Genomic DNA, 23,419 nt, shown 5'->3' with positions numbered 1-23,419 from the left:
AATATGGCTTTAATATGAAGTTAAAATAATTGATATCCTACCATTGGGACTACACATGTAGAGAAGCTTGGAGAAGCAATGTTTTACACCTTTATTTTCATTTTAATTTCCCTTTTCACAATTTTCTGTATGGTTTGGTGATGAAGAATACAGATTTTAGTATCAAAGACTTGCCCCGCAATAGTGGATGTGTAGAATGGTTAAATTACTTTTATCAGTCTGAGCTTCCATTTCCTTATCTGTAAATTGTCTTTGTATGGTAGATTTGTGCAGATTTTAATGGAATCATGTAATCCTTTGAATCATATATGTGTAAACATTACAGTGTTTGGCATATAATAACCATCTAAAATGGCATAGATGTAATAATTATTTCCCACAACATTGTTAAGAATTCATCAAGTTCTCTAAACAAAATAGGAACCTTTAGAAGGGACTTAAGTAATGGAGTTGGATTTCACCCACATTGTTTTCTGAATATTTTCCCCAAGCCCTTGTTGGGACAAATAATAGAGGAAAATGTAAAACAGAATAGGAAACCTTGATTACTGTGGGTAGTAATGCTGTTGAGCCATGTGACTTCAGCAATTCACTTATGTAACATAAAAGATTGAATTGTCAAAGCTGATTCATATGAATCATAGATATTATCTAACACCACATTGTCCTAATAATTCAAAAGATACAAGCATAAACCAGGCACAAATGTAATATTTCTTTCCAGAGCAGCTTGAATCTATCATAGCCTCAAAAATGTCTTTATGCACATTTGATTAGGTTTTGGTTTTGGATTAACAGATGGGCTCCAGTGTATGCTGTTTTGGTTTTGGAACTCTTTAGTTTTATACTCCATAATTTCATTAAATGAAAAATTCTTATGTGTTTATGTCATATTCTCTAACTTCCCATACCGTCATAAAATTTTAAATTGTACCCTTATTTACAATAGCAGTCTAGAAGACCACTAATATATCCTGCTGAAAACATTGTATATAGATAGGTACTTCCTAGGAACTTTCTCCCAAGTAAATACAAAAGTGTCATTGTTAGTATTGTCAAAGTATAGTCGTTATTAGTATCATTATTAGTACTGTCAAAGTGTGATTACCAAACCACTATCTGTTCAAAGTATCAGCAATATTGTCAAAGCATGATCACCCAACCAGTGGTATCGATATCAGGAGGGAACTTATTAAAAATACAAATTCTTGGGCCCTATGCCAGATCTACTGAATCAGAAATTTTGAAGATGAGACATCAGTCATGTTTTACAAGCTCTCCATATGATTCTGATGCAGGCTAAAGTTTGCAGAACACTTTTAATAACTTTATAAATAAATCTGGTGGAGATCATTCATTCCTTCTGGCATTCTTCCCTGCAACCCAGGGAAGAAGTGAGTCACATACCTGACAATAACCTTTTACTTTCTAAACGTAACCTATTTCTTTATATATCTGTAGATATATCTATATATAAAAAACGTTTTTTAAGAGGGATTTTAAAATGCTGATGGTAACAATATAAACACTATCCTCAAAATCATCTTGGAGAAAAAAACAAATTGTAGCAATGCTGCCTTTTCCTAACATACTTTGCAGTTAGTTTCTTTTAGAATTTGCATCAAGGTAACTTTTAATCCAAAGTAAAATGGGCCTTACTGCTTTGCAGTGCAAATGTTTTTCACCTAGTATGACCTCCTAACACACCGGCCAGATTTGACTCTTAATGATTGGCTTTCTGAAAATTAATTGTCTGTACATTGATAATCTGCTGACATTGGAAATAAATTGTTTGAAGGCAGTTTTAAAAATGAATTTCCAGCTTCCTGCATTTGGCAATTAATTTTAAAATCAGCCTTAAAACATATTGCTTTGAGCAAGATCAGCATTTGTAGAATTATTGTAGAATGTTTACTTTGAAATTATGCTTTTAAAAATCAGTAATATTATTTTATAGTCATATACAATAAAGTATAAATTTGACTCATTTCTCTGGTCTCTACCACGGTTCTAGAAATAAGACAAAAATTTCTTTTTTTTATTTCCAAAAATCAACTTAAAAGAGAACTGAACAAACAACATCCCTTTTATTCTTTGTTGTTTAATAAAAAGAAATATTCCTTCAGATCATTAACTTGTTAGATCCAGGAAGAAAAGAAGTCAGTATTATTATAGCTACATTTAGATCACAGTTTTCTTCTATATGACTTGGAATCTTTGGGTTACTAAAGTTGGCTTGCTGGAAATCTTTGCTAGTTAGAGAAATTGATGGATGACAATGTTTTATCCAGCTATTATATATCCCCTTGTGAACTTTTGGCACACACTTTGTTGCTGAGCTTTGCCTTAGGGCTTTGTTTTTGTATCCTGAAGTTCAAAAGTAGCGATTGCACTCTGCCTTTTATGAACACCGTAAAAACACCTCAAAATTGGTTTTCAGCCACTTTGCCAACAGGCCTTGTACTGATAAACTTTTTTGTTTAATTGTTGAAGACCTGTAGAGAAATAATTATTTCAATAGTTTTGAAATGTTCTAAATGGTCCTGTTTGATTTGGGACTAATTTGAATGAAATGTTTTCCGTTTTTTGTTTGTTTGTTTGTTTGCTTGCTTGTTTGTTTTTAACACTCAAAGCATAAAGACCAGAATGTTGTTGGTATGCTTATAACCAGGAGTTAAGGAACCATTTTACCTTTATAAATTCAAGTTATTTTAAGTGTTTTATATGATAGTCAGTAGAATAATTTTAGTGTAGCTACTTTACACATCTGTTATCAGAAATGCCAAAATACTTCACACCCACCTCATGATCAGATCCAAAAAGGTGAATATATATAATACATATATTTGCTATACTCAGTGTTTTCCTATTACTATTTTAATCAATAAACTTAGTTTTTAGCAGGTGTACAGGAGCATAGTAGCATTTAAATTTTTACTAATTGTAGGCTTGTTAAGATTTATTTGATCTGAATAAGAGTGAGATCAGGGACTATAATGTTGAGTTCCCTGTATGAAGTCTTTCTGGATGCTTCCTTTAGTGTTCAAATCAACAAACTTCTACATACATTTTTTAAAAAGTATGTATGCATAGTATAAGGGTATTCTTAACATAATTATCTAGCCATTTAATGGATTGTAAACTCAGAAGTGGGAATTACTTTTTTCATTTTTAGTATTCTAATATTTGCTAGAGGTATATTCTGAATATTAGAATCTATTAGAATAAAAGTTTTTTCCTTAAAGTAAGCTTTCTTGGCCAATTTTTTCTTATCTACCAGCTTTTAGTTTATAATGAAGGATTCTTAGTGCTTATTTTAATACTTTATAACATTGCTAAGGCTTTAGAATAAATAACATATATCCCATCTCATTACTATAAAGTAATTTTCTACCAAACTATATGTCTTCTAAGAATAAGATTAATTAAAATGCAAGAAAACTAGCTTTCTTAGATTGGATAGATATTTATGAAACGTGACCCTGTGAAATATGTGCATTTTGTTCCTAAAAGTTGTTATTTCATGTTGCATCACTGTAAGAAGTAAAATCGAAAATATGCCTACCATATATTAAGCTTTGCAAGACAGATAAAGCCCCTGTATGCTTTAGGTATGCAGCTTACCTTTTAGAGGAAGAAGATAGAGAAAGATAAACAAATAATTTATAAGATAATTGTAGGTTGATCATGCTAAAAGGAAACAAGCAAAGTAATAATGTCATTAGATCCAAAAGGAGGGCTACAGCTCTGGTTCCATTTTGGCACTCTACCAGTTGCACCCTCCCTACAGTTGTGAAGTTTAAAGTACCCAGAATATGTGCCCATGTACAGTCCATGCATTCCCCGTCAGAATCTGTAGAACTTCACATTTCTTGTTCCAGCAACCTGAGCCCACTTCCATGCCGTGCCCAAGCTAATGACCCAGGTTCATTGTCTCAAGGGTAAACCACAGGAGGGTGGCCAATAGATTTGAGGAACACATGGTTGCAGCTTGGATATGCAGGAAGGAGAGTCTAGAAATATCATTTACTAGGCTATATGAGGAGCTTAAAAGGAACGAGTAATGAGAAGAGAGGTGAGTAGGCTTGCAGTGTAGAACTTGGGGAGACTTTTCCTATACTCTCATGTTCTAGTGCAGAAGTCTTGAAGTGCATATTTGACTTTCCAGGTTATTAGGGAGGTATATTTGTCAAAGCAATGGAATGGAACATGTCACATTTAATAATTTGTTAACTTGATATTTAAGTTTTACATATTTAGACTTGTGACATTTGGCCCCACAAAGGCTAATGACATAATGTATAGAAATATATTATTACCTTTTGAAGGTCACTTTAGATAGGATGGTCAGATACAGTTTCTCGTAGGAGACACAATTTGAGTCAAGACCTGAAACATGAACTTGTAGAGGAAAGCAAATAAGTTCTAACTAGAGGGTATTCCAGCTACAGTAACTATGTTGTACAAATGTACAGAGGTTCAAAATCAACAATAACCAGATGCTTCATCTTCAGAAAGAATCAAAAGAGGTCCTCAGAGGAAGAAATGAAATAACGTAAGGATAGAAATTTTCAGGGACTAGATTATGCCCTATTATGCTATAGAAAATAGCTTGATTTTTATTCTAAGAGCAATGGGGCACTATTGGAGGGTTTTAATGAGAGAATGGCAGGTTCTTAATTACATCTTTTTAAAGAAACCACAACTCTTATGTGTAAAACCTATGTAAATGGAGGATGGAAGCATGAGATCAGGTTAAAAGACTAATATAGTGATCTATGGAAGGAAGGAAATGATGTTTGCTTGGTCTTAACTGGTAGGAGTAGAGATAGAAAGTGTAAGTGTTGAGTGATGTTTTGCAAGTAGATCCAGTATTTTCCTGATGTGTTGTATGTGGAGGATAAGGCAGGGAAAATAATCAAGAATGATTCATAATATTTTGGGGTTGAGAAACTGGATGAATAGTAGTTACACTTGCTGAATTAGAGAATGCTATGAGAGAAACACAGTTTTTAATGGAAATAGGAATTGAGAGTTCTATTGTGAACATGGTTAGTTTGAGATACTATTACATAATCAAGTAGAGATTTCAAGTAGGCACTTGGATACGTCCAAATTGAACTCAGAGGAACAATGTGAACTCTCCTTTTATTTCTTAAGCATACCACATGCTTCCCATGTCTCAGAGCCTTAGTTCCAGTTGTGTCTTTTGTCTGCAATATTCCTTCCTACTTCTGCCTGGTTAAATGCCAGTCTATCTAAATGGTTCTCTTATCTCTATTTTTATTCTTTCTCAGTATTGTTTGTGATTTTTTTTTTTTTAATTTGGAAACGTTTTCACTTTTTCTTCTCTTCATGAAGAAGGACTTTGCTTCACTCACCCTATCTAGCCATTGCCTACCACAGTGCCTACCACTTGATAGATATTCAGTAAATACTTGTTGATTGAATGAATGAGCAGTCTTGGTTTGCTTAAAAGGAAAGACAAGGTGCTAGGAGTAGACGGGTATGAGAAATCACTCCCCTTTCCCAAAGATTTGAGGGATCTTGAGTAAGAGGAATAATGGTTAATGTTTATTAAGCACTTACTATGTTAGGCACTGACACAGTACTTTATTAGGATCTCATTTTATATTTCGTACTACCCTATATAGTAGCTACTCTTTTTATTTTGCAGATAAGGAAGCTAAGGCTGAAAGAAGCTATATTGCTGAAAGTTACACAGCCAGTGCAGAACAGCCATATTTAAAGCCCAAGCAGTTTGACTCCATAGACTTCTCTCTTAACAAATATGTAGAACAGAAGACTATTTCTGCAGTGCTGTAGATCATGTAATTTCCTTAGCCTTTGGTGCTTTTGAAGAAGATTCTGATAAACTCAGTGGAATATTACATAATACTACTCAGACACCTCTTGCCAGTGTCACCTTCCAGTAGCCCAACAAAGTGAGACCACTGTGTATTCCTTGAAGCCTGGACAAGGGTCACTCCTTGCGTAACTCTTCCTTATAAGACTCCCATCCTATACAGAGTGGAATGGAAAGAGAAAGAAAGAAAAGGCAGTGGAGAGAGGTCCCTGGAAGCAAGATTCTGATTCACTTCAACTCAAAGGCAGGTCTTCTCTTTTCTGGTAGCCACTGGGGACAGTGCCAAGCCCATCTGATAGATATCCCTTCTTCATAATGGCCAGAGTGTGTGATATATGGAAGAGGGTGGGTAGATGCCAAGAATGAAAGGGAAAAGCCAGGAGTCTTATCTTTTTTGCTCTTTGAAGATAAAGATACTGTCTAATCCCCCTTTCTTTTTCCAATTCTCGCTGGGTAATAAACTCCTGAGAGGAGAAACTATATTTTGCTTTCATTTTAATGAGCCCCTGTGCCTTTCACATCATGTTTGTTAAAGAATTATTAGCACCAGGGATAAATCTATTACATAGTATTTAGGGGTGAATAATAAGATGTTTCTTGTAGGAATTTGATAGACCGTGTTGAACCTACATATTTTTCTGGTTAGCTATTTTTAGTCACTCAGTTGCCAGAACCTGGAAAGGGTCTGTATCAGCATTTTTTCACTTATTATCACCTATACTGCTTCCTTTGGAGGGAGGGCATAACTGTTGGCTCTGAGAATTTTTTAGTCAAGAAAAATGAGACATTCTAAAGTTGAGATGAATGAAAATGAGTTAGAAAATATTCATATATGTACAAAAAATAATACAATCTTTTGTTCAATTAATAGTATCCTATAATAAGTTTATTATATAAGTAGGGAAATCGAGTAGACATAAATAAAAAATAAGAACAATTAAAATCCTTTCTAGAATGGCAAGATAAAAGTAAACTATAAACATACAAGAACGATTTTATGTAGCTTGCAAATAAAATGAAATATTTTCTAAGGTGATAATGTATGTGTTTCCTGAATAAGAACTATTTGGGATGAAAGTGCTTTTGGATTATTTGGAATGAATTTATAGAACATTTAAACAAGGAGTTACTAAAATCTTCTCAGATGGATTCCAGATAGGCAGCTACTTTTCAAAGAGGTTTTTCTTTTTTTCCCCCTCTAAAGCAACCCTGATAACTTCAATGACAAAGCTGATCAAATTCTGAATAATTCTTGGATTATAAAAAGGTGCTATGGCTGAGACGTTGAGTGGAATAAATGTGTTGAGCTGGCTAGGGAGATAATTAAACAGGGTGACTGAAAACCTGTGTATAAAAGAAAAATAGAGATAGCAACTATTTCTCAGTATGACTATTAGAAAAATCTCCAAGAATCATCTTATGTATTGTAACATTTTGTTATATTGTAACATTTTGTTAATCTTTCTAAGGATTATGTGTTGGTCTTTATGCATTAACTCCTAAATATCATGTGGTCAATATGTTTAGAAATTCATTGGCTACAGGTATTAAATCTTTGTAGGGAAATGATAATATCTTTTTAGGTCTGTATTTAAATTTTGCTTTTTTTTTTCTTTCTTTCAAACTATTACACTGGATGATTACTACAATCCCCTTGACCAGGGGATGGACAAAGCTTATATTTCCAATATTTTTGCTAATAAATACTCGTGTTGAACCTGCACTACATTGACTTTTGCTGAGAAATAGATTGTATTACTGTACTAGTGAATTGGCCTATATTTAAGGTAGAATTATTTATAGAAAACAATGATTTAAAAATGAAAATAATTGAATTAAAAATATAACATAGTCATGTGGAAGCAAGAACTTCTATTTGAGTTTTGAATGTTGGGAAGATACACAGAAATAAAATAAGATTGTTCTTTACTGTTAGTACTATTTTGTTTTGGTGGGCATTCTTCCTGGAGAACTGTGAATCAAAGGGAAGTGTTAATTTAAGTCACACTTCTAATCACTCTGACCTACCTATTTGAGATCGAATTTCAAATATGTCCCTTTGCCCCATAAAGCTCTTTAAAGGGATAACTTTAGGAAGAAATTCCCACCCATCCAAAGAGATTTGGCAGGAGTTGATTGACATAACAAATAATGACCATCTGTACCCTGTGGCAGTCTACCAAGAAGCACAATTAGTCCCCTGCAGCCTGGGCAGACTGCTGGTTGTCTTCAGGTAAACAAAGGAAATGTTGCTTGTTTGCTACTTGTTTACTTTATTTAAAATGACTACATTTGTGAACCAAAATTCTAAGATTTAGGTTTTAACATTTTAAAACTGTAATTAGATTTTATTTTCAGTTATTTTTATAGCTTTCGCTTACTATTATGTCTACTTGTATAAAAATGTGGGATTTACAAGAACACAGTGTTTTCATTGAAAGTACTATATTAATGATTAATTTTGTTGAAACCTTATTTTTAAGTGATTTTATATTTTATAGAAAATATGGTACAGAGTTATTGTGGGAAAATGGAATATTTGTCATTTATCTAGTGGAAATAAGTGGTATAGAGACCAAAGTATGAGTCATTTTTTTAAATTACAGATTACAAAAAGGTTATACAAAATTGACTCATAACTCTGACAGTTTTGTTAAGACATACTTGATTCCAACTGTAAAGCTTTTTGTGATTTTATTTTTTGACACAAATTTGTGAATGTGCAAAATGCAAAGCTTTAGATTATAATCTAATAATGCAGTGAATGAAGAGCAATCTGTAATTGATTTGCATAGAAATAATGTAAAACAAAGTATGTAAATCATAAGTTTAAAAATCCGTTAGGGCTAGAACTTGAAACTTAAAGTAGAATTTGTAACTCATTGTGTTTCAATTAATTAAAATTGATTGCTTCATTATCTCTGAACTTGAAAGAGTCATATGCATTGCTTTAAATAAATTACTCTATTTTGGGTAACAGTTTAATTTATTAGAAAGGACCTAAGTTTAGAGTCAGACAGATAGAGTTCAAACATTGTTTCTGCCAATTGCTGTCAGAGTAGCCTGTCTCTCAGAAATCTCAGAGTCCTGGCTTGATGGTCCCACTAACACTCACAAGTTCAGTGATTCACTAGAAAGGCTCATGTAAGTTAGTATAAAGTTATACTCAAGGCTAGTATTTATTATCACAAAGGACTCATGTAGGAACAGCAAAAGCTAGGTCAAAGAGGCTTTCTTGCCCTGTTTATGGCAGGAATTGTGTGGATATGTCTCTTTCTCGCTACAAACTGCAGGGCCTTGTGTTTGTAGACACTATTGCTCAGGAAATCCCATTTAAGTTTTGGAGTCCAAAGTTCTTACCAGGAGCTGATCACATACCTGTTAGATGACCAACCATGGTGAGGCCCCAAACCAGGCACCACGTGTATAGAATGAAGCTTTATGTTTGCTTTAAACGTGCTAACAACCTAGTTCATTTTGACCTGACACTTCAGGCATTATGGACTAACATTACTCCATAACTTTTGAACATGCCAGTAGTTTAGTTCTCAGTTTCACCAAGGGTTATCAAGAGCATAGAGATAAGCAGAAAGTGAAGGAAACAGACCTACTTTGTTAGTTAAAGTTTCCTCATACAGAGTTATTGTGAAAAGTTAAAGAAGGTAGAACTATGTTTAGTTTTGGTTTTACCTACATCCTTTTAGGCTTTCTTCATCTGAAAATGTCTTTATTTTCTATTCATTTTTTGTTTGTTTGTTTGTTTGTTTTTTAATTAGAGACAGAGTCCTACTTTGTTTCCCAAGCTGGTTTTAATCTCCTGGCCTCAAGCAATCCTCCTGCCTCTGCCTCCCAAAGTGCTGATATCACAGGTGTGAGCCACCTTGCCCAACCTTATTTTCCATTCATTCTTGAAAGATAGTTTTACCACATTTACTATTTACAGTTGACAGTTATTTTATTTCAACACTGGAAAGATAATTTTGCCACTTCTGTCTGAACTGTATGGTTTCAGAAAAGTCTGGTGTCTGTGAATTATTAGTATCCCATGTAGGTAAAGTCATTTATCTCTGGCTGCTTTCAAGGCTCCTTGTCTTTCATTGTCAGAAGTTTGACTATGATGTATCTTGGCTTTAATTTATTTGCATTTATCCTGTGTTAGGTCCTGTTAGCTTCTTGTTTATAGATTTGTGTCTTTCGCCAAATTTGGGAATTTTCGGTCAATAATTTCTTTAAGTGCTCTTTCAGCCCTACTCTTTCTCCTCTCCTTTTATCTCTGATCATACAAATGTGGGATTGTTTGTCTTACAGGTTCCTAAGGTTCTGTTCATTTTTTTTTCACCCAATCTATTTTCTCTTTATTGTTCAAATTGGGTAATGTATTGATCTGTTCTCAAGTTCAGTGATTCTAGCCTCGTATCTTCACTTTACTAATGAGCCCATTCAGTCAGTTATAAAAATTTGTTTTGTAATGTTTAGTTACATACTTTTTATTTGGTTCTTTTTTAAGTAACTTCTGTTTCTATGACTGAGATAATCTATGTGTTTTCATGTTTTTCAAGGAAATTTGTAAGTGATTGTTATGCATTTATGTGGCAGCTTTAAAATCCTCATCAGATAATTCCAACATCTGATCTATGCCAGTGCTGGTTGACTATCTTTTCTCATTCAGATAGTGATTTTCTTGGCTCTTGATATGATCGATGATTTTTTAAATTGTACCCTAGATGTATAATCTATTATATTAGGACATTTTGGGTCCCATTTAAAACTTTTATTTTTGCAGGCAGTTAGCTTGTTAAGGTTTAACATGTAGGTTCTGGCCTGCTTTAATGGGCAGTGGTTTCAATGACAGTACAATTTTTAGAGCTTTTTGGTGTTATTTTGTTTGCTGCTTTATCTGGTGCCACTGGGCTTCCTTCTAACTTGTTCATTTTAGTGTTGCCTCTGAGGGTAGAAGGAATTCCCCGAGTCTGGGCTGCCAGGTGTTTCACTGGGGAAGGGCGTCTTAGGCCTATAGGATTGTTTGGTAGAATTCTCCTGCCTGTAGAGGGCAGAGATTACTTCCTGAGCTGGGGCTATTGTGGTGGGATTCTTTCTCCCCTTAGGCTTGCTGCCCTGTTGTCTTCGGCAAGGGAGATAGGAGTCTCAGGTGCATAGAGACAAAGAGGCTTCCCAGGATAGGTCTCATTTTGTGACAGTGATTCTCTGTATTTCTCACTTGGAAAGTGAGATAACAGGCCCACTGAGACAAAGAGGCCACTTAGTCTTGGTCACTCCTTTGGCTAGGATCTGTCTTGCTGTTATTTCTGGGCCATCCCAGTATTTCTTGATGGGACAGGGCAGTCTTAGGCCAGCTGGGAAAAGGGGGTACTTCTCTTAGCTGCTTATTGTTAGCTGGACCCCCAGTTAATCCCCTTATTGGTAGTACTGGGCTCATTTGGTCATTTCGAGGAGTCTTATATAATCAAGCGGAGGAATAGGCCTACCTGAGCCACCTTCTATTGCTATGTTGAGAGTCAAACTGCCTTCTGTTGTGTCAGTGGGATGTAAGACATCCTGCTACTATTCTGTTCCCCCATTGCTTTCACTCTTCCTTTGTATTCATTCTACCTAGATTTCTACTTCTTTCTTTGCTTTTGCCAAAGTTATTTTCTCCTTTTAGCATATCAGAATCATATCCATGTTCAAGACTTATCTCAAATACTAGCTATGTTTTGAGACTTCTTCTGACTTTTCTAGCACAATATGGCTTCCTTTTCCTCTGAAATCCATTATCATTGCTTACATTACTCATGTGGCACTTGAAATAATATTTTGAACAGAGTTAAAGCATATCTCCAAACAAATGAGTTAAAGATAAACTTATCTTTAAGTTTACCTTTAACTCATTTGTTTGGAGATGTACTTTCCTAGAGAAGCAGTGCTAGCAATGCTTAAATTTATCTTTAACATTTTATGTTATAGATAATTTTTATCCAGTGTATGGAGCATAACTACCATTTTACATGAGTCTAATGGAAGATATCCTTATATACTGATAGTTCTATCTTAAAATTCCAAGTTCATATCCCTAGATTTACATTCTTTCTCCACCAATGTAGTTAATATTGAGTCTCATAGGAGTGGTGGCTTCTGTGGGCTATGCCAGAGAGAGTGCTGCATAGTAGACTGAGAGAAAGTTTGTTGGCAGTGAGGTAGGTAGAAAAATAAACTCTTTAGAGATGTTAGAGAGAAGAGAGCTAATGTTGGTGGAACCATGAGAACCACTAACTAGAGGTTTGAAAAGAAACTATGTTTCTTTTACACAGGTATTCTTGCCTACCTCCTACCCTTCACCCTGCCCACTTACATTTCCTCCCTCTGCATCATTTTTTCACTCAAAACAGCTTCTGTTTAATCATTTCCTTTTCCTTCCAAGGACCTCAAGGAATGGCAATAGGCATTTTCTTTCCACAGACACCATATTGTGTTTCTGAACACCCAAAGAACTTTATAGTTTGCTTAGTTGAGTGGCTTTTAGGAAGCAAAGGAAAAGTATTCCGAGAAATTTCAGAAAGCTTTCAACCTCTTCAGTGCAGCTGTTTTAACCATCTTGATAATATTGTCCACTTATACCTCAGTGTTCCAGCTCTATTCTGTGCATACTTTTCTCTTGGCCTCTTAACTTTTCATATGCTTATGTTAAAGCTCTTGAGAATAGGAACCATGTTTAACTTGTCTTTGAATTCACGTATTTTTAAATTTCTGGCACCGTGTGCAGCAGTATGCAAGTGTATATATGGTATATGTACAGTATATGGTATATGTGTATGTACCATATATACAGTAAGATGTATTTGGAGCTAGGCTCTGAGCTATCTGTAGGCTTCCATTCTTTGCCTACCCTGCTATTTCACTGTTTTGGCTGTCTTTTAGTAAGTTGGCATTTTTGCTAAAAGATACAAAAAGTAGCCTATAATATGCCAGACAATATTCTGGTATATTCTAGACTACTTTTTGTATCTTTTTATATATTATATTGCACCTCAAATGTAGTTCTGTAAAAAGCTTTTTCCGATAGTTTCTGTGACTCTAAAGATCCCATTCATGTATATTATATGGGCTGAACCTAACCTCTTGACTGTTCTCTTGAGGAGTCCTCCTTCTTCACAAAGACTACCGTTACATTTCATTGTCATTGTTATTGTAGGAGCAGGCTGGATTTGAATGATATCTCAGGTGTGTATTTCTAGTTTTCACTCTTCTGTTTACCAGTTAGTTATACCATATGTTACTTGTATCCTTTTCAGAAAAGGAAAGGAGAAAAAGAAATTAATCTCAGGTCAGTTAATTTTTTTTGTAGTCCTGGAGCTAGAATAGAAGGAGTTTGAAGTTGTCAGCTATAATGAATCTATTGAATAAACTTTCAAGTTTCCATGAAACCAGTTTCTATGAGTTAAATATACTTTCTCCGTGAAGGTTACTCACTGATGCGTTTCACTGTAAGAAAGAATGATATGTAAAAATTCACTGTAATGTAAGGAACTAATTTGGAAACTACCTGATGATTTAGTTACAAAGTTTAATTTCAAGTGTGTTTGAGAACAAACTTTTCTTTAATTCACTTTGTAAATTAATCAATACTGCTGCTTTTTTGTTTTGTTTTGTTTTTGAGATGTCGCCTAGGCTAGAGTGCAGTGGTACAATCTCGGCTCACTGTAACTTCCCCCTCCCAGGCTCAAGTGATCCTCCCATCTCAGCCTTTCAAGTATCTGGAACTATAGGCACACGCCACCATGCCTGGCTAATTTTTTGTATTTTTGGTAGAGACAGGATTTTGCCATGTTGCCTAGGCTGGTCTCAAACTCCTGAGCTCAAGTGATCTGTTCGCCTCGGCCTCCCGGTGTGCTGGGATTACAGTTGTGAGCCCCCACACCTGGCCCCAAATTTCATAATTTCTAAGAAATAAAATTAATGAGAATATTGAATTTTACTTGACAAATTTCACTTTATAGGCAACTTTTAAGTGTTGTATTTACACAATTCATTGTTTATAAAAATACTGCCTTTGGAAGATATTTTATGAGATATTGGAACAGTTTTCTACCATTATTTATAATTTTTATTTTGTATATAGTAAACTTTAAGTGTCTGTTTAGAAGTAGATATTAGGTGTATTCTCATGCATTTTTGGGAAAAAAATGGAAACCTCTTTTATGCCAGTAGTATTAAGTTTAATTCAAGAATACGGACATTATGAAAATAGTGTTATTGCTACAGGATGTTGGAGTACTTCTTCCAAGTGGTAAACCTCTATGAATAATGAGAGTGAGTTCCAGACACATACTTATGTGTCAGAAGTCACATAACTAGAGGTAGTGGATGATAGGTATATACTACAAAATATTACATAAGAGGTTCAGGACAAGGTCAGTAACAAGCCAAACTCACACCAAATATTAACTGAACTATGGTTTTTAAAAATTCAAATGTTAATATCTGTAAATTATATTAAATATTGGTTTAACCTACCTAACTCATGGTTATTGTTTAGCTTACCTAATTGTTAAATTAGAATTACCCATTGCTTCTTTATTACAGTATGTATAACTATTGTTACCTTTGAAATTTAAACAAATTTTTCTCTATATTCAGTGAGTAGTTTGGACTCTACCTATAAATATATATGTAGGAGGATTAGAATAAAGAGGAGAGAGATTTGTCGTCTGAAAAAGATAGAATTTCAGAGAGCAGAGTGTGGTGGTGCATGTCTGTAATGCCAGCTAGTCAGAGGCTGAGGTGGGAGGGTTGCTTGAGGCCAGGAGTTCAAGACCAGCCTGAAAAATATGGCAAGACCCTGTCTCTTTAAAAAAAAAAAAAAGGAAGAAAGAAAGAAAGAAAGAAAAAGATAGGAGTTTGTAAGAACAGGAATTATAGGAAGGCCTGGAGAATCCACTTGGATTCTAGATCTTCAGGGAGATCAGGATACATCAGTAATAAAGGGGATGTAGTAGATGCTGTCAGTGCCCTGCTTCTACCCTTCATACCTCCATTATACTCTGGACAACTTCCATTTGCAGGTGTTTTCATCTTTGACCTGTTTAGTAGGTCCACAGAAGGCTCCTCTGCCTGTCTGCCACAAGAATTGCCAGGAATTAACACTCCTTTTTCTGCACCCCTCAACCAATGCTACTCAGGAATTTGCATATCTGTTGGGTGGGCTAATTCTGAGGCTTGTGGCTTGTCTCATTTTCCAGAGTTTGCAACACTGGAGTGACTACCTTAATAGCTTACTTTATTGGTTGCCTCCACTTCCCTGTATTACATCTCTTTTTCCTTATCTTCCTTACGCTTCTCCTATCAACTACTTACATCCACAAGTTAGAACTAGATTCAGTAGTGTCAGCCAACTCCCCAGAAGGGCAGTCAGTCTATCTCATTCATTTCTTCCTTTTCTCAATCTCACTCACAAATCAATTAATAAAAATAAGTATTGTTTGCTTAGATGATTAGAAGGTATACTGTGATTTCATGAGGTTATAAGGCCACCAAAATCTTTGTTTGCAGCCCATATCTTACAATGATTACCAAATTGCATAATTTATTTCTCCTGAATATCTCTAAAATAAGAAAATTGATAAATAGGAAAAGTGGATATTGGTTTCTTTTACTGTAATCATGATATATTAATATTCATAAATTGACGTAAAGAATAGAATCCAAATATTAACATGTCAGGAGTCTAAGTCAATCTGTTTTAGTTTCAAGATCAGGGAAATTTAACCATTAGTTTAGAACATAGATGTATAGATGTTTCTGTATGGTCACAGATTACTTGCAAGCAAATGAAACATTATAACTCTGTCGACTCTCTATTCATTCCTATTATAATAACATCGTTTGTGTCTTTACCTTATTTCTATTGATGATTAATATTTAATTGCAACCTTTATTTTCATTCATTAACAAACCTGTGGACTTATAAAGCTACTTTTCCTGTTTCTTGGAAGAAACTAAAAGGCTGTCTGCTTCCATTTCTTCTGTTTTTGAGAAGGTTGCAAAAAGTCTCTTTGTCCTTTTACATAAAATAGAGCAACGATAAGAGACCAGAAATATGCAGTATAATTACTTTCGGAGAAACCAGCTCTGGGACAGTTGTTAAGGAGTGAGCTGCAGCTGTCTTTGGCCATGTCTTCTGAGTGTGACTTTTCTTTCCTTTGGATAGAAGGAGAAAAGAAAAGAAGTCAATAAAAATAAAGGCAAATGGCAGAGTTCCAGGCTTCTTCAGCAACTCCCCATTCTCCAGCTCTGCGTTACTCAGTGTACATGTTCCCTAATTTACTTTTGACTTGCCTTCTGATACCATTTCAGAGGCATGTATACAGCTTTAGCATCGTCGTATAACTGAAATTGAATGTGTTAATCAACCACTTAGCAGACTCCATAGGAATATTCCATTTAATACCTAAGGGGAAGAGGGTTGGTAGTTCTACTCTGTCTTTACCCGGTTTAATAGATTGGGAGTTTGCCATTCTGTCAACACTTCTGCAGAATATCCACAGAAAATGCAGGTACCAAATTCGGATAAAAATAGCACTGAATTCTCCTCAGGCATTTATCTCTGCCTCTTACAGACTGAGTCACATGCCTTTTTTTATTATTTAAATTTTTACTTTTAATTGACAAATAAAAATTGTATATATTTATGAGTGTGGGTACAATGTGATGTTTTGATGTGTATATACATTGTGGAATGATTATATCAAGCTAATTAACATTATCACTTCACGTAACATTTTTGGTAGTGAGATTATTTAAAATCTGGAGATTTTGTAGCAATTTTGAAATAGAAATACATTATTATTAACCATGGCCACTCTGCTGTTCAATAGATATTGGAAACTTATTCCTCCCATCTGAGACCTTGTACCATTTGGTCAACTTATCTCTATTCCTCAACCCACCACACCTCCTGTTTCTGCTGACCAACGTTCCATACAGATCATTTCTTTTTCTGTCTATAACTTAGACTGGCTAATTTCTGTAGATCTATTGATCAATTATCTAAGGACACTGAAATTCAAATTTGATATGACAGGCAGTGAGCCAGTTTGGTCTGTAGGCTTAGTCTGGCAATCCCTAATTTGGTTTAATCCATGATGGATATGTTTAGAAGGTAGGCTTACTTCTTTTCATTTCCAGGTTACTTTTTATACCACAGTGTGGTATGTTTAGGATTTATTAAAAGCCTGGGGTGTTTTATAAGAGCCTCTTCTTGCAGACCCTGAACTCTCTCTGTATTTTTTAACCTATTGGCTTCTGCTTTGACAATGACCATATGCACTCAAGGATAAAAGTAGCCCATAAATCCTTGACATGGCTTCTCTTCTTAACCTAACTTTAGTTTCTCAGTACTGCATTATTTTAGTAGCTTTCTAGTTCCTTGAAATACATGTTTAGGGATTTTCTTTGTTTGGTTGTTTTTTCTTTTTGTGTTTTTGTTTTGTTTTTAAATTTCATCCTGCTTTTTCAGTGGCTTGCAGTACAAGGATTGGGCTGAACCGTCTAGGTTATCATTGTCTAAAGTGGAAAAGCTGTCCAAGAATCAGTTTGCAACCTTAAAATAACTTTCCTGGCTGCCAGATGACACTCTTTGAAGAATAATATTTATTATATACATATAGGATGTAGGGGTAGAGAAACCCCAGAACTGCTACTCAAATGGAAAGTACAGCTCTTTTATTTTTTATTAAAAAATGAACTTCTGGATATGTAATTTATATAAAATAAAATTTCAGAGGTTTTAAATATGTAGTTCAATGAAACACCAAGAAATTGGACATTTTTATAACCACCCCCCTACAGTTGCTTCTTTACCTTTTGCAGTCAGTCTTTCTCAACTCCTGCCCCAAGCAACCACTTCTCTGATATCTAGCATTATAGATTAATTGTCCTTCTCTAGAATTTTATGTAAATGGAATTAGTATCTATGTACGTAAAGTTTGTCTAGATTTATTAGCTCAGCAAAATGATTTGCAAGTGCTTTGTTGTCATATGCATCTGTAATAAGTTCCTTTTTATTGCTGAATAATAATCAGTTCATGAATATACCAAAATGGGTTTATCAGTTTTCTTTTTGATGGATATCCGAGTTGTTTCTAGTTTTTGGCTATTATAAATGACCTGCTTCAAACATTTTTTGATCAAACTTTTTGTGGATGTATGTTTTCATTTATCTTTAATATCTAAGAGAGCAATTTGAGTCATAAGATGTGTATGTTTGACATTATGAGAAACTTCCAAATTATTTTCCCAAATGGCTATATGCTTTTGCATTTTCACCAGCAATACATGAAGATTCCAGTTGCTCCACACCCTCACAATCTCTTGATATTTTTAGTCTTTTTAAGTTTAGTATCATACCGAAGTACCATCTTATTGTGACTTATATTTGTATATCACTGATGACTAATGATGTTAAGCGTCTTTTTATGTTCTTACTGGCTATTTGTCCATCTTAACTTTTTTTACACAATTTCTTGAGCTGGGTTCTTTGTTTTGTTATTGAAATATGAGTTTTTTCCTATGTTCTTCATACAAATGCTTTATCAGATAGAAATTCAGTATTGCAAAAATGTTCTCCTAGGTTGTAGTTTGTCTTTTCGTTTTTTAAATGATGCTTTTGAATAAACGTTTTTAATTTTGTGTGTGTGTGTGCGCTTCTCTGAGAAACTTTTGCTTACCCACTTGGTCATGAGGTTATCCTCCTAAGTTTTCTTCCAGGATCTTTATAGTATTAACTTTAGGTGGAAAAACTATGCTTATAAACGATTGCCCTAAAATCCGTGTTGTCCCTTTGTTGACCTAACAGAGAGTGATGGTTGAGTGTTTGCCACATGGTATTTCAGAAGGTAAAGCACTTCAAATAACTGTCCAGGACACTTTAAAGTCATGGTTAGGATGGATATTCACTTAAAGTCTGATTACTTGTTACAACTCATAGATCATGACTACATTTCAATCTGTCTTTGCTATGGGGGAAACTACACTCTAACATTAATAAGAAACCTAACTCATAAATAAAGTGTATCACCTAGGATACTATTCCTCCACCTCCTCCTTCCTGCTCCCCACCTTTTTTTTCTTCCCTTCCTCTCTTTCTTTCCTTTTTATTCCTCTCTTCCTTTTCTCTTACTTTATTCCTTTTTCCTTCCTCCATTAATAAATTTTTTTTCTTTTCTTTTTTTTTTTTTTTTTTTTTTTTTTTTTTTTTTTTTTTTTTTTTTTTGAGATGGAGTCTGGCCCTGTCACCCAGACTGGAGTGCAATGGTGCAATCTCGACTCATTGAAAACTCCACCTCCTGGGTTCAAATGATTCTCCTGCCTTAGCCTCCCGAGTAGCTGGGATTACAGGTGCCTGCCACCACACACAGCTAATTTTTGTATTTTAGTAGAGACAGGGTTTCACCATTTTGCTCAGGCTGGTCTTGAACTCCTGACCTCGTGATTTGCCCATTTGGCCTTCCAAAGTGCTGGGATTATACCGTGAGCCAAAATGCTGGCCATAAACACATTTTTTTCTTAAATTATGGCATTAGGGGTTTCATAGTTGTTTTTTTTTTTAGATGATAAAATATTCTCTAGGTAGTAATCAGTGCTTGAGATCAGATAATGGGATACTCTCTTCCAATGATATGTTTGTTATCACAGGCCTTATGAGCTCTAGTGATATTGTAATTGATGTTTGTTGTTTTATTATACCATAGGAAATTACTTGGGAATGATATGGGACTATATGAAGTGTCATAGACAGCTGTAACTCATGGCCCATTTATATGTGGAAAAATTAGCTCTTAGTAATATGATTTGAGGAGAAAAATAATTTCTAAGATTAAATGACAACTGAAAATTTTGCATTTTAAGATAAAGCTCCCTCATGTACTTACGACAGCTTTTTGAAATGACATATAATAGCATCACATAAACTTTATGGTTGGTGGAAAGTGCATGCTGTGTTCTAATTACAGGGATACTGTCACTTCAGAGGCTGAGATTTCTGATAGAATTTTGCTGTAATGTATTCTTTAATATCCTATTGTGTAGTATCATTTCTTAAATTTGTTTTACAGCATCTTGGGGTTATAACTTCTTAGTGTGCTGTTGATTGAATGGCCTGAATGAAATGTCCCTTTAGGTCTATTTTCCGCTAGCTCAAATGCAACTTCAAGAAGTGTACCCTGGCTTGTACTAAATAACTGTTCTTATTCTTTGCTGTAGGACAAGAAATGGATTCTCAATCATGAAGATGTCACATTGGGAGAATTACTGGGCAAGGTATGTAATCAACTGAGCTAAATAACCAGAAGTCTCGATATTGATTGTGAAGACTACAGATTTTTTCCATTTTCTTCAAAGCTTTTTTATATTGCCACAAGGCACATTACACATTAACTAGAACACAATACTTTATCTGTTATCAATATTGTGATGCTTCCTGAAAAAGATGTGTGAAAGTCTTTGAAAGGTTTAAGGATGATCCTTAACTTTTAAAAATATTATATGTGTGTTTTTCCCTGGAAGGATCAAAAATCATAATGATTTTATTACGGTGTGCAGTAAAGTCAAAACTAGTGAACTGAGATTTGAAAAGAAACAGTGAGATAATAAAAGTTTAAATAAATACTCAATAGTCTTGTTCCATTTGTTTCTGGTTACATGTGACAGTTCAGAAAAAATGAAATACTGCCTCTACATACAATTTCAGGATTGTATGTAGAGTTACAGTATGTAACAACGCTGGACATATTTCAATCTAAAAATGTAGACAAGACACTTGTTTCAATATATATGTTAATTTTATAACTAGTTCTGTTAATCAGAGAAGGCAACTATATATAATAAAAGTCCCTTTTCTTCCAATGTAGTTTGAAGTTTCTTTGAACTCATAGGCCATAGTCAAGCATATGATATTTAACAATAATGGCAGATACTTGAGAAATAGCCAAATGGACTATTTGAAAATTTATTTAAAATAGTTTTATTTATAATTGAGTTCCAATGAATAAGTATTCATTTTTTTGTCAATGACTTAACTAGTGATGTTTCTGTTAATACATAAAATTTTTAATTCAGTTTCGCTTCATGATGTGATACAGAAAACTAGTATAGAATCTATATATTTAGGAAAAGCGAACATAAAAGTGATCAGGACTGAACTTAATTAAAGGTCAACATTTTAGATAAATGATTATTTTTTTATTTAAATGTAAATGTGATGAATTGACTATTTTCCCCTATCTTAAAAAAAAATCTCTGAGAAAGTAAATCTTGTTGAAATAATCTAGTTTGCAGGATTCTTATCACTTACTATTTTAAAATACCTTTCCCAATTGGAAGCATCATATTGTTATGGAAAAGCAGATTTTTATTGGCATATTTATTAAGTAAATTCTAAAGAACCTCAAGCTAAAAGCAGTGACTCTTATATTATTTACTCTGGGTTTCCTTCCTCATCCTTAAGGAAATATTTCTTCTTTCCTTTGCTCTAGGTAACTCAATAGCAGTGATGGGGCCAAAAATTATTACAAAGATTAATTTCCATGATACAATTAAATAATAAATTATAAAACAAAAGCATTTACTAAAATAAAGGGAGAATATGTTGAGAAGGACAAACTTTTTAGTACTATGGAAAAAATATTTTTAAAGAGAAATATTTCTGTTATTTTTGTGTTTGGTTTATACTATCAAGTATTAGGAGGAATTTAGCTCCTTAGTAAGACTCTTTCAAAGAATAATTATTTTCTCAGTGACAAGTAATATGTCAGCCTCAATGAATTTATTAAAAGACTGTGACTTCGAGGCAGTGTGTAGCTTAATTTCAGCTAATACTTTTAAGTACAAGAAAATGATTGTTTAATATTTTTCACTGCCTATTTAAAATAATTATTTACAGTATACTGCTTAAGAGTGCATGGGTAATTAAGTCAATTAGCCATGGTGTCTATTGTTAGGGACTTTGGAGTTAAGTTATAGTATAAGTTAGTGGGAGGAACTCTGAGTTGTGTGTGTGTGTTTTAATTCAGCACTTTTTTTGGTAGACTGTACTTGATATACAGTATCAGGTGCAGCTATACTTGATAGTTGATATTCAATAAATATTCAATCATCTAGTGTTTGTTGAATCCTTCTATGTGTGAGACACTCTTCTAGGGACATTTTACAGTATCAATGAGCAAGTAGCCAGAAATTCTTTCTCTTATGGAGCTTAGTATTCTGTCTTGGAGGAAAAGATAAACAATAAGCATAATAAGTAGGTAAATTTTACAATGTTAGAGGGAGCTAAGTCCTGTGAGAAATAGATGGATTGGAAGCATAACTAGTTGTAGTTGCAGTTTTTAGTAGGAAATCCAGATAAACCTGATTATCTTATGTTTACTTTTGAATAAAGACTTGAAGAGGTGGGAAAGTTAGCCACATGGATATCCGAGGGAATAGGGTTCTAGGCAAAGTAAACAGCCAATGCAAAATTGTTTGAGGTGCAAGGGAGGCATTTTGGTTGTAACAGAGGAAGTAAGGGGTTATATGATAAGAGAGGAAGTATGTAAGGTAATGAGGGTATAGATTACATAGGCCTTGTAAGTCATTGTAGTGACTTTGGCTTTGATTGTGAATGACATGGAGAGCTGGTGGGCAATTCTGAGTGGAGGAATGGCACGATCTTTTTTAAAAAGTCACTCTGGGAGTTGTGGTTAAAATATGCTGACAAAAGGTTATAAGAGGCAATTGAACTTACCTGACTAAAAGGTGATGCTAGATTAAGATGATGGCAGTGGAGATGGTGTGAATTGGTGAGTTCTGGTTGTATTTTTGAAATTGAACCAATTGAATATCCTGATGGTTTCTGTACATGGGGTATTAGAGAAAGACGTCAGTTCTAAATGTAAAAGATTTCAGGAAATGAGATTAAGTGTTCAGTTTTGGATGTATTTTCTATTAGACTTCCAAGTAGGGATGATGGAAACTACTGGGTATCAAGTCTGGAGTTGGAGAAGAGAGGTCTGAGTCAAAAGTACAAATCTGTTAGTTGTTAGTGTATAGATGGTGCTTAATACAATTAGATGGATTCAACAATGGAGTGAGTCTAGATGAAGAAGAAAAGAGGATCAAGGATTGAGCCCAGCTCACTCAAACATTAAGAGATAGAGGAAAGAGAAGCAATCCTCAAAGGAGGTTGGAAAGAGCAGCCAGTTAGGAAGGCACCAGGAGATATGATGCCTTGGAAGCCGAGAGGAAAAAGTATATACCAAGGAAGAGACTGATCATTGGTGTCAGATGATACTGAGAAGTCAAACAAGATGGGATTTAGCAATGAGGAGATCACTAGCGACTTGGCTATGCAGTTTCCTTGGGATGCTTTAGGCGAAAGCTAGATTGGAATGGATTTGAGAGAAACGGGAGGAAAGAATTAGATATAGGAAAAATGCAATTCTTTGAAATTTTGCTGCAAAAGAAATCAGAGATGTGGGGGTGGTAGTTTCAAGAGAATGATTTGTGCTTTGTCGTTCTTAATGT

At 34.4% G+C, this 23,419-nt stretch overlaps 1 protein-coding gene across 7 annotated transcripts in view; it reads left to right on the top strand.

Annotated features, from left to right (window-relative positions):
• FER (FER tyrosine kinase) overlaps positions 1-23,419 on the top strand; it is a 484,379-nt gene that overhangs the window by 303,921 nt on the left and 157,039 nt on the right. For all 7 annotated transcript variants that reach the window (XR_004267831.1, XM_032274891.1, XM_032274885.1 and 4 more), the window contains one exon: positions 20,123-20,179. Coding sequence is in view for 6 of the 7 variants with exons in the window: in XM_032274891.1 (XP_032130782.1) it covers positions 20,123-20,179 (57 nt within the window). In the remaining variant the exon portion in view is untranslated. Of the gene's footprint in view, positions 1-20,122; positions 20,180-23,419 lie in introns of those variants that run through there.

The sequence above is a fragment of the Sapajus apella genome, unplaced genomic scaffold (genome assembly GCF_009761245.1).
Source record: "Sapajus apella isolate SASKATOON/1434 unplaced genomic scaffold, GSC_monkey_1.0 scaffold1, whole genome shotgun sequence".
NCBI lineage: Eukaryota > Metazoa > Chordata > Mammalia > Primates > Cebidae > Sapajus > Sapajus apella.
This window is presented reverse-complemented; position numbering and strand designations above follow the sequence as displayed.